Genomic DNA, 12,090 nt, shown 5'->3' on the forward strand with positions numbered 1-12,090 from the left:
CCCCCGGCAGATCATGTTTGAGACCTTCAACGCGCCAGCCATCTACGTGGCCATCCAGGTGGGCGGTGCCCTCAGCCGGGCAGGTGGTGAGGCAGGGGCCCTAGCAGCTGCATTGCTCTTGCGGTTTTCGCCACACCACAGATGCTGCAGTCAGTACCAGTAAACCTACATGTTGACGCAAGGTCCCGCTCCCTCTCCGCCTCCGCCTTATCAATTCGTTTACCCCTTAGGCCGTGCTGTCACTGTATGCCAGCGGCCGCACCACTGGTATCGTGCTGGACTCTGGTGACGGTGTGACCCACACTGTGCCCATCTACGAGGGCTACGCGCTGCCCCACGCCATCCTGCGCCTGGACCTGGCCGGCCGCGACCTCACCGACTGGCTGATGAAGATCCTGATGGGTGCGCTGCGCTTGGGATTTCCCGTTGAGGGTTTGGGGCCAGGCAGTCACAGCAGCTGTTGCATCAGATGGGTATCGCATCTTGTTGGTGAGAAGCTGTGGGGCGTTGTGCACCTCACCAGACCCCCCCCCCCCCCGTCTCCCACCGCGCACATCTGCATACGTCTTCTCACGGCAACCTCATCCCCCGCTTTCCCCAGAGCGCGGCTACAGCTTCACCACCACCGCTGAGCGCGAAATCGTGCGCGACATCAAGGAGAAGCTGGCCTACGTGGCGCTGGACTTTGAGAGCGAGATGTCCACGTCCATGAGCAGCAGCGCGCTGGAGAAGAACTACGAGCTTCCCGACGGCCAGGTCATCACCATCGGCAACGAGCGCTTCCGCTGCCCCGAGGTGCTGTTCAACCCGTCCATGGTGGGCATGGAGGCCAACGGCATCCACGACACCACCTTCAACTCCATCATGAAGTGCGACGTCGACATCCGCAAGGACCTCTACTCCAACATCGTGCTCAGCGGCGGAACCACCATGTTCCCGGGCATCGCCGACCGCATGAGCAAGGAGATCACCGCGCTGGCGCCCTCCGCCATGAAGGTCAAGGTGGTGGCGCCCCCGGAGCGCAAGTACAGCGTCTGGATCGGCGGCTCCATCCTGGCCAGCCTGTCCACCTTCCAGCAAATGTGGATCTCCAAGTCGGAGTACGACGAGAGCGGGCCCTCCATCGTGCACCGCAAGTGCTTCTGAAGCGGTTCTGCGGCGGCGGCATGCGGGCGGTTGGGTGGGTCCTGGTGGCGATTTGACAGCGGCGCCTGCAGCAGCAGCAATGCGGCTGCAGGCGGGCGCTGGGGCGCGCCTGCGCGGCAAGCTGATGCGATTCCGGGGGCCTTGCGTGCGATCTCGTGATCTGGCCTTGGATTGCTGATCGTGCGGGCGGCAGCAGCTGCAGCTGGGCCGCGCCCTTTTCTTTGTTCTTGCGCATGCGTTGCTGGCCACCCAGCTGCGGCCGTCTGGCCCCTGGCAAATGGTGCTGTGCGCCCCTGAACCCCAGAGCGCGCACTGGTGGCGCCTGCGCCAGCTTTTCCTCAAAACACGTTCCATCCGAATTTCTCCAATGTGGGTTTGTGCGTGGCGGGGCAAATGCATACTTGTAACAAGCCTCAGAACCTTCTCTCCAATGCGCTAGGGTGCTTTAGTCATATAAGCTCGACGCGTGGCGGCAGCCGCCAGACGGCTGCAGGCTGAGTCTGGTTGCAAAAGCGGCGACGTTGAAAATCAGCATGGCGAAAATTGCAAAGCAAGAGTTCAACGAAATCTGACTAAAAATGGGTTGGTAGTACGACAGCAGCAGCAACCCTGTCGCGGTTCGCTGCGTTAACTTGACTGGCTGCTGCAAGCCTGCATGACCGCAGGACCTGGGTGAGCTATTATTCAAGTATGATCCGGCGCCTGGCAAGGGGCGAAGGTGCATGTGCAGGTACCAGCTGCGCTCCCTTGGCAAGTGCGTGTGCAGCAGGACAGCGTGCTAGCACTGCGGGGGCTACTGCAGGACGCGAGGCGTGAGGTGGTGACAGCTTCGCTGTTGCGTGCGCGCCGCACGCCCTGCGCAGGCCTGCAGAGTCAAGGTTCGTCAAAGTCAATCTGAGACTCGCACAGGGGGCAGGTCTCCTTGCGCTCAAGCCACTCGTAGATGCACTGCATGTGGAAGCTGTGGCCACATCGCGTCCAGATCCGCGGGTTCTCTGCAGTTCAGGGGCACGCACGCATAGGACAATGGCTGTGAGTGTATGATCCCAGAGGCGAGCGGCTGTCAAGGGGCTCTGCAGGCTAGGATGCGAAGGGTGTCATTGGCAACGGTGGCGCGCGCCCTGACGGCTGGCTTCCAGGGCGTGCAAGCCCACTTTCGATTTCAAGCCCGCCGCTCTTCTCTGCAGCACACCCGAGGTGTAGAGGTCCAGACAGGTGGGGCAGCAGTCGTCATCATCCTGGTCGCCGCCAGCCAGCAGCATCTCGGTGCCCACCCCACCGGCATCCACCGTCGCCGCCAGGTTGATGCCACTGCCGCCCTTGCAGAACTTGCCGCCCGCTAGCTTGCCGCCGCCGCCGGTGGTGCTTAGGCCGAGAGCGCTGCGGGGGCGCGTCAGGGCCGCCACATCGGACACCTGCCAAGCACGGCTGGCGACCGTGCTGGGGCCTGAGCCTGAGGTGGTTTGCGTTGCGGTTGGGAGGCCAGGGCACGCGTAGCGGTGCAAACGTTTGATGAACTCCAGAAAACAGGCGTGCAGCAATGGGAAACGCAAGCAGGAAACCGCAGAGGCCGACGAATGCACATATAAGAGAGAAAAATCGACTGCACGAGAACGCGCGGACGCGCACACACAGTCCGCAGCACACACCAAGCAACCTGGGTTACGAGCTGCCCAACCTGTTCGCCGGAGCCTGTGGAGCTCTGAAGATGAAGCGTCAGCCATGGTGGAGGACGAGGTGTCGCCCTCGCTTGCGCCAGGTTCTGCGTTGCCCCTCTGCAGGTCGATGCATACAATGCCGTTGGTGATTTTGTGTGGACGAAGAAACGCTGTGAGTTGCACCATGCCCCTCGTTGGAGCAACTGAACAGAGCGAGGCCCGAGAGTCCTGCTGCCTGGCAGGTACGACTGCCAAGCAGTAGCCACAAATCAAGAGGATGCAGCTGACAGTAGCATAAGTTGGTGACGCGCGCCGCGTGAACGGCGCACCCTTGGCAGCAGCAAAATGCCGGCCTCGACATCGTCCCCTGATTCGTCGCCCAAAGAGGAGCTGGAGCTCGCGCGCGGCGGCGGCGTCACGATTGGCGCGCGGTAGTGAGCTGCATGGCCGCCTCCCTCTGAACAGGAAGGCCTGGGGGTTTGTGTGCAGGGACGGGGCGGCTTGGGCAAGCAGGGGCGAGAGCGAGCGGGGTGCCGTGCTGCGGGCAGTAATCGCACCCCCGTGCTCGCTGTGCACGCGGGGCAGCGGCGATGCTGGTACCTGCGGTTGCCGGCGACATGGTCCTCTGGCCCCGCCTCGGCAGTCTTGAAGCAGTTGATGAGCCTCCACATGCAGCAACGGGCGCGCTACTCGGCAGCAATGACACGCTCGTGTCGCACACAGCGTGAAAGCGGCGGAGCAGCGGCCACGGAGATTCTCTAGGCGCAGGGCTCTCCTTCTCGTGACCATATACTTTTGAGTTCTTCTAATCTATGTAGAGGCTCGCAGCTGTGCGCTCGAGGCGCCCGGTGCAAAGTGTCAAGCCCACGGCAGCTGTTTCTTCGGCCAACGTGGGATATCCGAACACTCTTATTGACAGCGAGAAACCGCGCCCGAGATGTCTAGCGTCGGGCAAGGCTACTGTTCGAGACAGGCCCGTGCGCGCTTCGTGTGAGCAACCTGATTGATGAATGGAGGAAAAATTGCTAAGCGCGGAGATTTCAGAGGCGCAATGGACATGGGTTTAGTGTCTCTTTCGGTGTGTAGCATACCATAGTCCGGGTCCGCCCGTCTGTGTGTGTCCGCCCAACGATGCGTCAGTCGTCCTGTGTGATATCCAGGCAGCGATCAGCAGCAACAGGACAGCAGCCTGGTGTTCGGATTGATGCCTTGACTTGCGGCAATGTGACTCTTGAAGCAGCATACGGTTGCCCTCAACCAGCAGTCCGCTCAGGCCACAGCCGCCAGGGTCAAAAAGTGGACCCCTCTCATCCCATGCCATCACATTACACACTACAAATCCACCGACTGATCAATGACAAGCAAGTCTGCTGGCCCCTGGTTCGTCACACAGATCCCCCATGAGAGTGCATAAGCACGCTTTTCACTCCCAGCACCATGCAACCAACACACCACATCAATGCACCAGCCCAACCGCAGAGCACACAGGGCGAGGAGCGTCACATGTGCGGCTTTGAGGCTCACTTCTTGGCGGCCTCCAGCCGCTGCTCCACATTCTCCCAGTTGACAACCTTCCAGATGGCCTTGAGGTAGTCAGGCCTCACGTTCTTGTACTGCAGGTAGTAGGCGTGCTGCAGGCACACAGCAAGAACGCACATGGATTGCAGGATGTCAAATAGGGTGGAGTTGACTGGGACGGGGTATGCGGCTAGAACTAGTATAAAAGACCAATGCTACTTGGGTATGAAAAACCAATAGGCCGGTGCGGATGAGCATCAAGGAAGCCTAGCGGATTGATGCTCTACGCGTTTCATGCACTGGTTTGCCCTTGAGGGTTTTGAAAGGTGGGGCTGCAGTAATGAAAGCACATCCCATCGCATGCGATACATTTGCCGGTGAGACCGCATAGAAAACGTCACTCTGGGTCCTGAGCTTGCATGGCCTCACCTCCCACACGTCTACACCCAGCAGCGGCACCAGACCCTGAGGAAGAGGAGGTCCGCACAAGGCAGCGCTTGGTATTGTAAAAAAGCCTACTGTACTCACGCGTGTGTGCAGCAGCACACTCCAGGTCGCCTCTCTCCCCCCCCCCACACACACACACACGCAGAGCTTCGCTGCGTCAGCACCACAAGCCCTGAGCGAGATCCAGGTGTTAAGTCCACCCACCGTCTTGGCGAGGGGGTCCTGGTTGGCCAGTGTGGCGATCTCCAGGCCTCGAGTCGCTTTGTTGTACCCGAGCCAGCCCCAGCCAGAGCCCTGCAGAAGAGGGGGGGCAAGTAGAGGGGGGGGGCATCGCATTGTGGGTTGCACGCCCAAAAGAGCCGGCCCTGTTGTGTTGTCGAGTGCCATGCAAAGCTTGAGCGTCAACATGAAAGCTTTTCCACCAATGCCCTTTGTGGATCACACTGCAGAGGGCGCTCCGCACACGGAAAATTTTGAGAAAAGCACTTGCACAAAAGGGCCTGACTGAGCGCTTATCCCTGTTGCTCCCACCCAAACCCCCACCTGCACTGCGGCCGTCTTGGCGTTGAACTCCGCGATGAACTTGTCCAGGCCGCCCCACCTGGCCTCGATGCCCTTGAGCAGCTCGCCGGTAGGAGGACGCACGTCCTTCTCGGGTGCCAGGTTTGTCCAGAAGATGTCATGGTTGATGTGGCCTTCGGGGGTATACAAGGGGGAGGGGTCAGCGGGACAGGCGCAGTGTGCTGTGTGCTGGGGCACAAGAGGCGATTGTACGACAGCAAATCATCTTCCCTTCTTCCTAAACATAAAACCACTTGCATGTGCGCCACCGCAAGCAAGCATGCCCGCATCCCTGATAGCAATGCCTGTCAATGCCCAAACTTTTCGGCTGGGCTAGCCGCACGCGCGCGCCGCGCGCCCACCTCCGCCGTTGAAGTTGATGGCCCCCTGCAGTGAGATCAACTTGCCCAAGTCCCGCTTGGCCTCGGCATCAGCGTACTCCTCCAGGGCCTTGTTGAGGTTGGCCACGTACGTAGCATGGTGCTTGGCGTGGTGCAGCTCCATGATCTGGCCGCTGATCACGGGCTCGAGTGCGCTGTACGCGTAGGGCAGCTCCGGCAGCTTGTAGGCGGCGACGCCGCCGGCTGTGGAGAATTGGGCGGCAGCGGCTCCACGTGCGCCGGGGACAGCGCCCGACGCGACAACGGCCTCGACGGCCTCCGGCACGAAGCGCGCCAGCGAGATGATGGGTCCTGCCATTTGAGCCAGAGAACGCGCTGGGGCGCGCTGACGTTTGTGCTCTCTGTGGCCCGGTGAGTGGGTCGATGACACGGGGTGATCTGGGCTGCAGAGGGTTTAGTCTGTCCGAAGTCGTGGCTTGTGAATATATCTGATCCAATTCATTACCTAGATACCGTACGGTGCTTGCAAGTGGTTTCCGGGTGGTCAGAAAGATTTTGAGTCATTCTTGTTCATGTCGGTCGGCATCTGTTTCCTTGCACTTTCCGGGGTTCAGTTCACGAACCTTGTGACATTGGTGCTGAACCACGCTGACTGCCCGCGATCGGTTGCCGTATCAGCCGCGGTCTCGACTCTTCAGCAGCGAGGCAGCAGCCAGCATCAGGATGCCGCCCCGCCCGGTGAGGCATCTGTAAGGCAACATGGTTGATTGGACGCATTGGCACGTTGCACAACGGCTTCAGCATAGCTGGGCAGCCACCAAAACACGGCCTAGCACCACCCCTGTGTTGCAGCAGCACCAGCAATGCACGGATGGCAAGCTGGCGCACAGCGGCGGTTTGCTCCGTAGCATGGTGCTGAACTGACCACTTGCAATACACCTGCGCAGCAAGGAACCGATGGGTCCGATCACTCGTACCGCATGGTCATCGCAGAGCGTGAGCAGCGCAGGACTGCAGGGCATGCCTCCAGGGGGCGGGGGGCTCACCATTGACCGGCAGCTGGTGTCCGCTGTGGGGGCAGGGGGCCCGTTTGCGTGCTTCCGGACCCCAGCCCGTTGACCCGCACATCGCTGGCGCATGCGCAGGGTACAAGCGAATGGCGGACTACAAGCACTCGATTACGCGGCTGCTGGGCTCGCACGTGAGGACGGGAGGGCCGCGGGGCAGGCCGTGCGGCATGGTTCTGCGGCCCTGGCGGCGACCGCGGTGGTGGCGATGGGGCGTGCGCCTGTGCGGCTGGGCCGCGGTTTTGTGCATGCGTTGGCCAGCGGGTGGCTGGTCGAGGGCGGGGCGCTGGGATGCGGCTGAGTGCGGTCGTTTGCCGTGTGCAGGTGGCGCTGATGCTCGTCAGGGGCGCATGGTCAAGCATCGGGCACCTTGAGGGTGAGCACCTTGAGGTTTGGGGCACAGGGCAATGCTGTGCAGCACCTGGTGCAGCAGCAGCAGGGGAGCAGGGGTTGGATGCTGCTGCACCAGGACAGCAGCAGAAGGGGAGCAGCAGCAGCAGCTTGCGCGGCAACCGCGTGCATCAGGACACCTTCCCTGTGCTCAGCCCTGCAGATGCATTGTGCGCTGGTTTCCTTTACGTTGTGCACCCGCCCTCAGCGAGCTGCATGATATACATGTACATGACCCGGCCATCGCCTTTTCCAGGCCACCCTTACCCTGTTCACATGATCGGCCTGCTTGGGGGCGAGGTGGCCGTCATCGTCACCTTCATTGCAGGTGAGCCAACAGCACAGCAGTGTGCCTCAAGGTCATGAGGCCCCGATGCAGCCTAAGGCTTTCGGACACGTCAACAAGTGTTTTTGATGTCACAGAGATCTGCACATCGACGCGTGTTGCGTTATTGAGCCTGTGTGCTCCAGCAGTTCGACTGCGAGCTTGATCCTGCATCCGCCCTGCACCAAACCACCATGGTGTCATCCGGCACCCCGACCTGGTGCACCGACTATCCATCCCCTGAACCCCAACCTCACCCGCTGTCAGCCAAGCTGGGTAATGTGAAGGAGAGCCTGACGCTGCTCAAGGTGTACAATGTCCTGCAGTGCCTCGTGGGCGGCATGGTGAGGGCAAGCGTCGTCCAGGCCTTCAGGCCGGCGTCCGGTCAGCAGACTGGCCAGGCGTCCAGCGCGTGCGCAAGTGCAAGTGTCCCCTTCTCAACCAGTCGTACATTGACAACAGCCATCATCAGGCGCGCCAGCTTTTGGCCTTCTTGCAGCTCCGATGAAGATTCTGCAACTCCCGCAGACTGAAAACAAACCACACCGCCCAGCTGCCCTCTTCCCCCATCCATCCCATTTGCGCAGCTTGTGCTGGTGTCATGGCGCTACCACACGGGCCTCAACATGGAGGAACGCCTTTACTCAAAAATCGCTGAGCGCCACATCCTCTCAAAGACAACTGCCTACTCCCAGAGTGAGAGCGGCCTTGCTGCCGCTGATGATGATGATGATGATGATGATGACGATGATGATCGTGGTGCATGCCCCTAGGCTGAAGTGTGCATTTTTTGCAACCAGAGGTGGCGCACGGTGGGAGGGCTGGCGCACCACTTTGCTGCCGTGGCACCATGCACGTTTTGCTGCCTCTGCACCCGCGCTCCCGTCCTCCTGTCCTAGCCCCGTCGGACCCTCGCCCACGCCCCGTCTGCGCAGGCTCCGTGTCGCAGGCCATCCAGTCAGCGGAGCTGACGGTGGACATGGTGCTGGCCGCCTTCATGATCATCACGGTGGTGATCAGCCACCGCATGATACAGGAGAAGATGCAGCTCAAGAAAGAGGCCGCGGAGAGGGGCGCAGGCAAGCGCGCCGGCGATGCGGGGCCGGGCGGCAGCGGCGGCGACGGGGACGAGGCGCCTCAGGCGGTGCCGCTGGATGATGACGAGGACAGGCGCGTGACCGCAAAGGCGTCCACGCGGCGCCGCGCGCGCATGGCGTAGTCGCTGCGTGCAGCGGACTCGCCGAGCCAGGCGCAACGCTTTGAGGCGCTGCTGTATGCTGGGTTGGGCGGGATCATTTGATTCGGAGACCTGTAGTCATTTCTTGATACGCTGTAATGCGCTCTGCTTGCAGTTGGCCAAGTGCCATTGACACTGCGTGCTATGCCCAAGGTCCGCTGAACCGAGTCGTCCCTCTTCACAGGAAGAGGGCAAGGTAGTGTGCTGTGTGTATGGGAATACAGTAAAGGCACTGTAGAGCGTAGGGTTCAAAAAGTGACGGGCCCCAGCAGAGGGAACCAAAGGCGAAGCTGACCAGCTGCTGGCTCTCAAGGGACGTGCAGCCAAGCAGCACCAAGCAAGCATGCATATGGTGCAAAGCCCATATCCCCGCCCGTTGGAAACGTCATGCGCCTTGGACACATATAGACACCCAAAATCAGCAGCCCCACCCAGTTGCCATTGAGGTCAAGACACTCACTGACCACGTTCATGCGACTGCGCGCTTGTTTTTTGGCTGCATGCAAACCACAACAATGCTGCGCATCCAAGCTATGACTAAAGAATAACTTGAGTGTTGAGGGGTGCAAGTAAAGTCACAGGCCCACACGTCAACTGGTGAGTGCAAGTGCGGGTACGCCTACAAGCTGATAAGCCGTAGCAGAGATGCTGTCTGGCGCTGCGCAGCTGATCGTACTGCGCCGCGTTTTCCATTCTCAACTTGTGGCACTGCACCACCGCAGCTCAATTGGTTTGTTTACATGTACAGCTGCCACCACTGCAGTGCATATGTTTGCACCATACAGCGCACGCAAAAGATGCGAGTATGCATCAGGTGTGGAGGAGGTTGAGAATGATACCAGAACCATGCTGGTTTGGACAGACGCTCGCAAGGGATTGGCTAATGTGAACAGGATAGCTACAGGTAAAAGGAGAAGGCTGCCACTGCGGGCAACAAATGCGCCTGCTGTTGTTGTTGCGGGCCCGCAGCGCATGTGCGGCGTGCGGCTGGCAAGCACACTATCTTACTCGATGCTGACAGGTGAGCAGGAGACGCCCGCATGCCACCCGCCACCATGCCGACAACGATTGCAGCACGCCTGACTGTGGAACAGGGCTGCAGCTTCCCGCCCGAAACGCTGCAGAGCACCTCGCAGCGCCCAGCATCACGCGCGCGCCGGTGCAGCCGTCACAAGATCAGCGCCCCCACGCCGATGACGCGCACCTTGATGGTGCTGACCAGCTGGCTGGGAAACCAGTAGACCCACAGCTTCCCGGCCCCCAGGTGCAGCGCGAGGATCGAGTACGCCTCGTCGCCGTCTATGGGCCACGCCTCGATCCTGCGCACGCTGCCGTAGGCGACCTTCTGGGTGGAGGTCGCGGAGCCAATCCAGAGCTCGCTCAGGTCGGGGCGGAACGTCAGGCGCACCTAGGGTTGTGGGGGTCAACATGTGTGGGGTGCGGGTTGAGTGCTGGTGGGTCTACATATGTGTGTGAGGCAGCAGGACCTGAGAACGGCCAGCCTTGAGGCTGATACCGGGACTTGAAACAGGAGACAGGACAGCTGGGGTGGCGCAAAGTCGGCGGGCCATAACAAGACATGGGGTGGGGCGGGAAGGCCGGATGGTCGACAGAGCGCGCCACCCTGCCATCGCGCAGGTCGTGAGCGGTTCACGCCCTGTTCTCGCCTGTGTTTCCGTCTTTACCTCCAAACAATTCAATTATTGATTTCCTTGCTACCCCGACCTCCATCCCGACACCCCTGTCCCTTGCCCTTTGCCCCCCCCCTCCACCCGGCACTCCACCTTGCTGCCCTGGGAGTTGAGGAGGCCCGGGATGACGTTCTGCCCCTCAGCCAGCGGCACCTGGCGTCCCGAAATGCCCGGCAGCCCGTCCTCGGGGCGCCCCTTTGACAGCACCTTTATGAAATTGGCGGAGTGGGAAAAACAGGGTTGCGGCTGCAGATGGGGGTGCTGTGGGTGTGAGGGCTGAAGCGTAGGGTAATGCTTAGTCTGTGTGCACAAGCGCGAGAGGGGACTGCAGCACAGGCCCTCAAAATGCACGCTGCAGTGTGGGACAGCCTGCGTTGCGATGGAGCGTCACCCAAACAGCATCTGCTGCACGACATGCGTGCTGCCCGCGTGCCTTTTGGTGCTGCGTCTGCTTGCAGATGGGCTCCTCCTTGGCCACGGGTGCATCCCATGCCGCGGGCGCCCCCGCGGCCGTGGTGGGCATGGCTGCCGCCGCCACATCCTCGTCCCTAGGAATAGAGAATTTTGTGATTTGTGTGCGGCGGCGTGTGCGGGCAGGGTGCTAACTGTACTGTAGCAGCAACCCCCTGCCTACCGATCCGCTGCTGTCCCACTGAACCAACGGAGGGCAGGGAACCCACGCCCTACACTTTGCTCAAAGCTGCTGCTGCGCGCCGTGGTCTGCAAACTGCAACACCATCGAGGCACACGCCCGTGAGGATCCTAGCAGCGGTGCCATCTTGAAGTCCTCACCTGCTGCCTATGAGCAGCACCTTGGCACCATCCTTCACCCCGAGCTGCGTGGGTCGAACGTTCAAAGTTTGAGCAGCATCAGGTGAGTGCCATGCCCGCAACTTGCCATCCAGGCCGCCTCCGGCCAGGCAGCCTGCCAGCGCGCTGTCTGCGACCGACAGTGCCACCATGCAGCCTACCCCCCTACTCTCGTGGCACGGCCCCGGCCGCGCCGCTGCTGGTGCCCCTGCTCCGCCAGCCCCCCTCCGCACCTTCTCAAGGGTCGCTGTGTCATCTTTGACGAGGCCCCTGAACATCAGCTTCTGGCGCGGCACCGGCACGCCCCACAGGCGCGCCACCTCCTCCTTTAGCTCGCTTACGGTGGAATCTGCTCGCCGCTTGAGGTCTGGTGTGCGTGGAGCCAGGGGTGCGGTGCAGAGAGCACAGTGCATGTGGACGCGCAAGATGGGCCGTGGTACAGTAGGGGGCCACATGTCTGGCCCCTGAGCTATACATCTGCTGCTGCAAAGGCACGCGTATCAAGGCGTACCGGCCTTTTGCTTGCCCCAGGTAACACAGAACGCCAGCGCTGGCACCGCGTTGGTCACTACTGCGCTGGTGTCGCTGATCGCCGCCGCGACGTCCGGCGTTAGCTCCGGAGATACTGCTTCTGACGCGTCGGCTGCCATATTCTTTGGTGTTTCGCAGACGACTCGGGACGTCCTTCGCACGGAAATAAACAGATCGCCGAAGAGCGCGAGGAGCGAGGTGGATCTTATGCAGTAGTAGAGACCTGTGGCCGTGCTGCTGTCACAAAGAGCGTAAAAAATATCATGCTCAACAATACTAGATGACCAACTGACTCTGGCAGCACATGTGTAGGAGCTCAGCCAACAGCACTGCGCTGGTGCTGTTCCAAAGCATGCGCGTCCGCAAGG

At 61.0% G+C, this 12,090-nt stretch overlaps 4 protein-coding genes across 4 annotated transcripts in view; 2 read left to right on the forward strand and 2 right to left on the reverse strand.

The window, feature by feature from the left end:
* The window catches only part of MNEG_3440 (Actin), a gene marked incomplete at both ends in the record, with an annotated part of 2,963 nt that extends 1,817 nt beyond the window's left edge, over positions 1-1,146 (forward strand). The window contains 3 exons of the mRNA XM_014048082.1: positions 11-58; positions 231-402; positions 602-1,146. Coding sequence (XP_013903536.1) covers positions 11-58; positions 231-402; positions 602-1,146 — 765 coding nt within the window. The remainder of the gene's footprint in view (positions 1-10; positions 59-230; positions 403-601) is intronic.
* An 873-nt stretch (positions 1,147-2,019) lies between these two features.
* On the reverse strand, positions 2,020-6,029 carry MNEG_3441 (superoxide dismutase 2; the record flags this gene model as incomplete). The annotated part of the gene is made up of 9 exons (XM_014048083.1): positions 2,020-2,141; positions 2,339-2,599; positions 2,825-2,921; positions 3,134-3,275; positions 4,329-4,435; positions 4,752-4,787; positions 4,974-5,063; positions 5,313-5,464; positions 5,693-6,029. The coding sequence occupies 9 exons, from the start codon at positions 6,027-6,029 to the stop codon at positions 2,020-2,022; spliced, it is 1,344 nt and encodes a 447-aa protein (XP_013903537.1).
* A 1,375-nt stretch (positions 6,030-7,404) lies between these two features.
* Positions 7,405-8,672, forward strand: MNEG_3442 (hypothetical protein; the record flags this gene model as incomplete). Its single annotated transcript, XM_014048084.1, has 4 exons — positions 7,405-7,456; positions 7,721-7,797; positions 8,041-8,149; positions 8,389-8,672. The coding sequence occupies 4 exons, from the start codon at positions 7,405-7,407 to the stop codon at positions 8,670-8,672; spliced, it is 522 nt and encodes a 173-aa protein (XP_013903538.1).
* Positions 8,673-9,858: 1,186 nt separating this feature from the next.
* MNEG_3443 (putative Ubiquitin domain-containing protein UBFD1) lies at positions 9,859-11,841 on the reverse strand (the record flags this gene model as incomplete). The annotated part of the gene is made up of 6 exons (XM_014048085.1): positions 9,859-10,098; positions 10,475-10,588; positions 10,773-10,929; positions 11,174-11,217; positions 11,425-11,558; positions 11,703-11,841. 6 exons carry the CDS (start codon positions 11,839-11,841, stop codon positions 9,859-9,861), a joined length of 828 nt encoding a protein of 275 aa, XP_013903539.1.
* Between the last annotated feature and the right edge of the window lie 249 nt (positions 11,842-12,090).

The sequence above is a fragment of the Monoraphidium neglectum genome (assembly GCF_000611645.1).
Source record: "Monoraphidium neglectum strain SAG 48.87 unplaced genomic scaffold scaffold00432, whole genome shotgun sequence".
NCBI classification, from domain to species: domain Eukaryota; kingdom Viridiplantae; phylum Chlorophyta; class Chlorophyceae; order Sphaeropleales; family Selenastraceae; genus Monoraphidium; species Monoraphidium neglectum.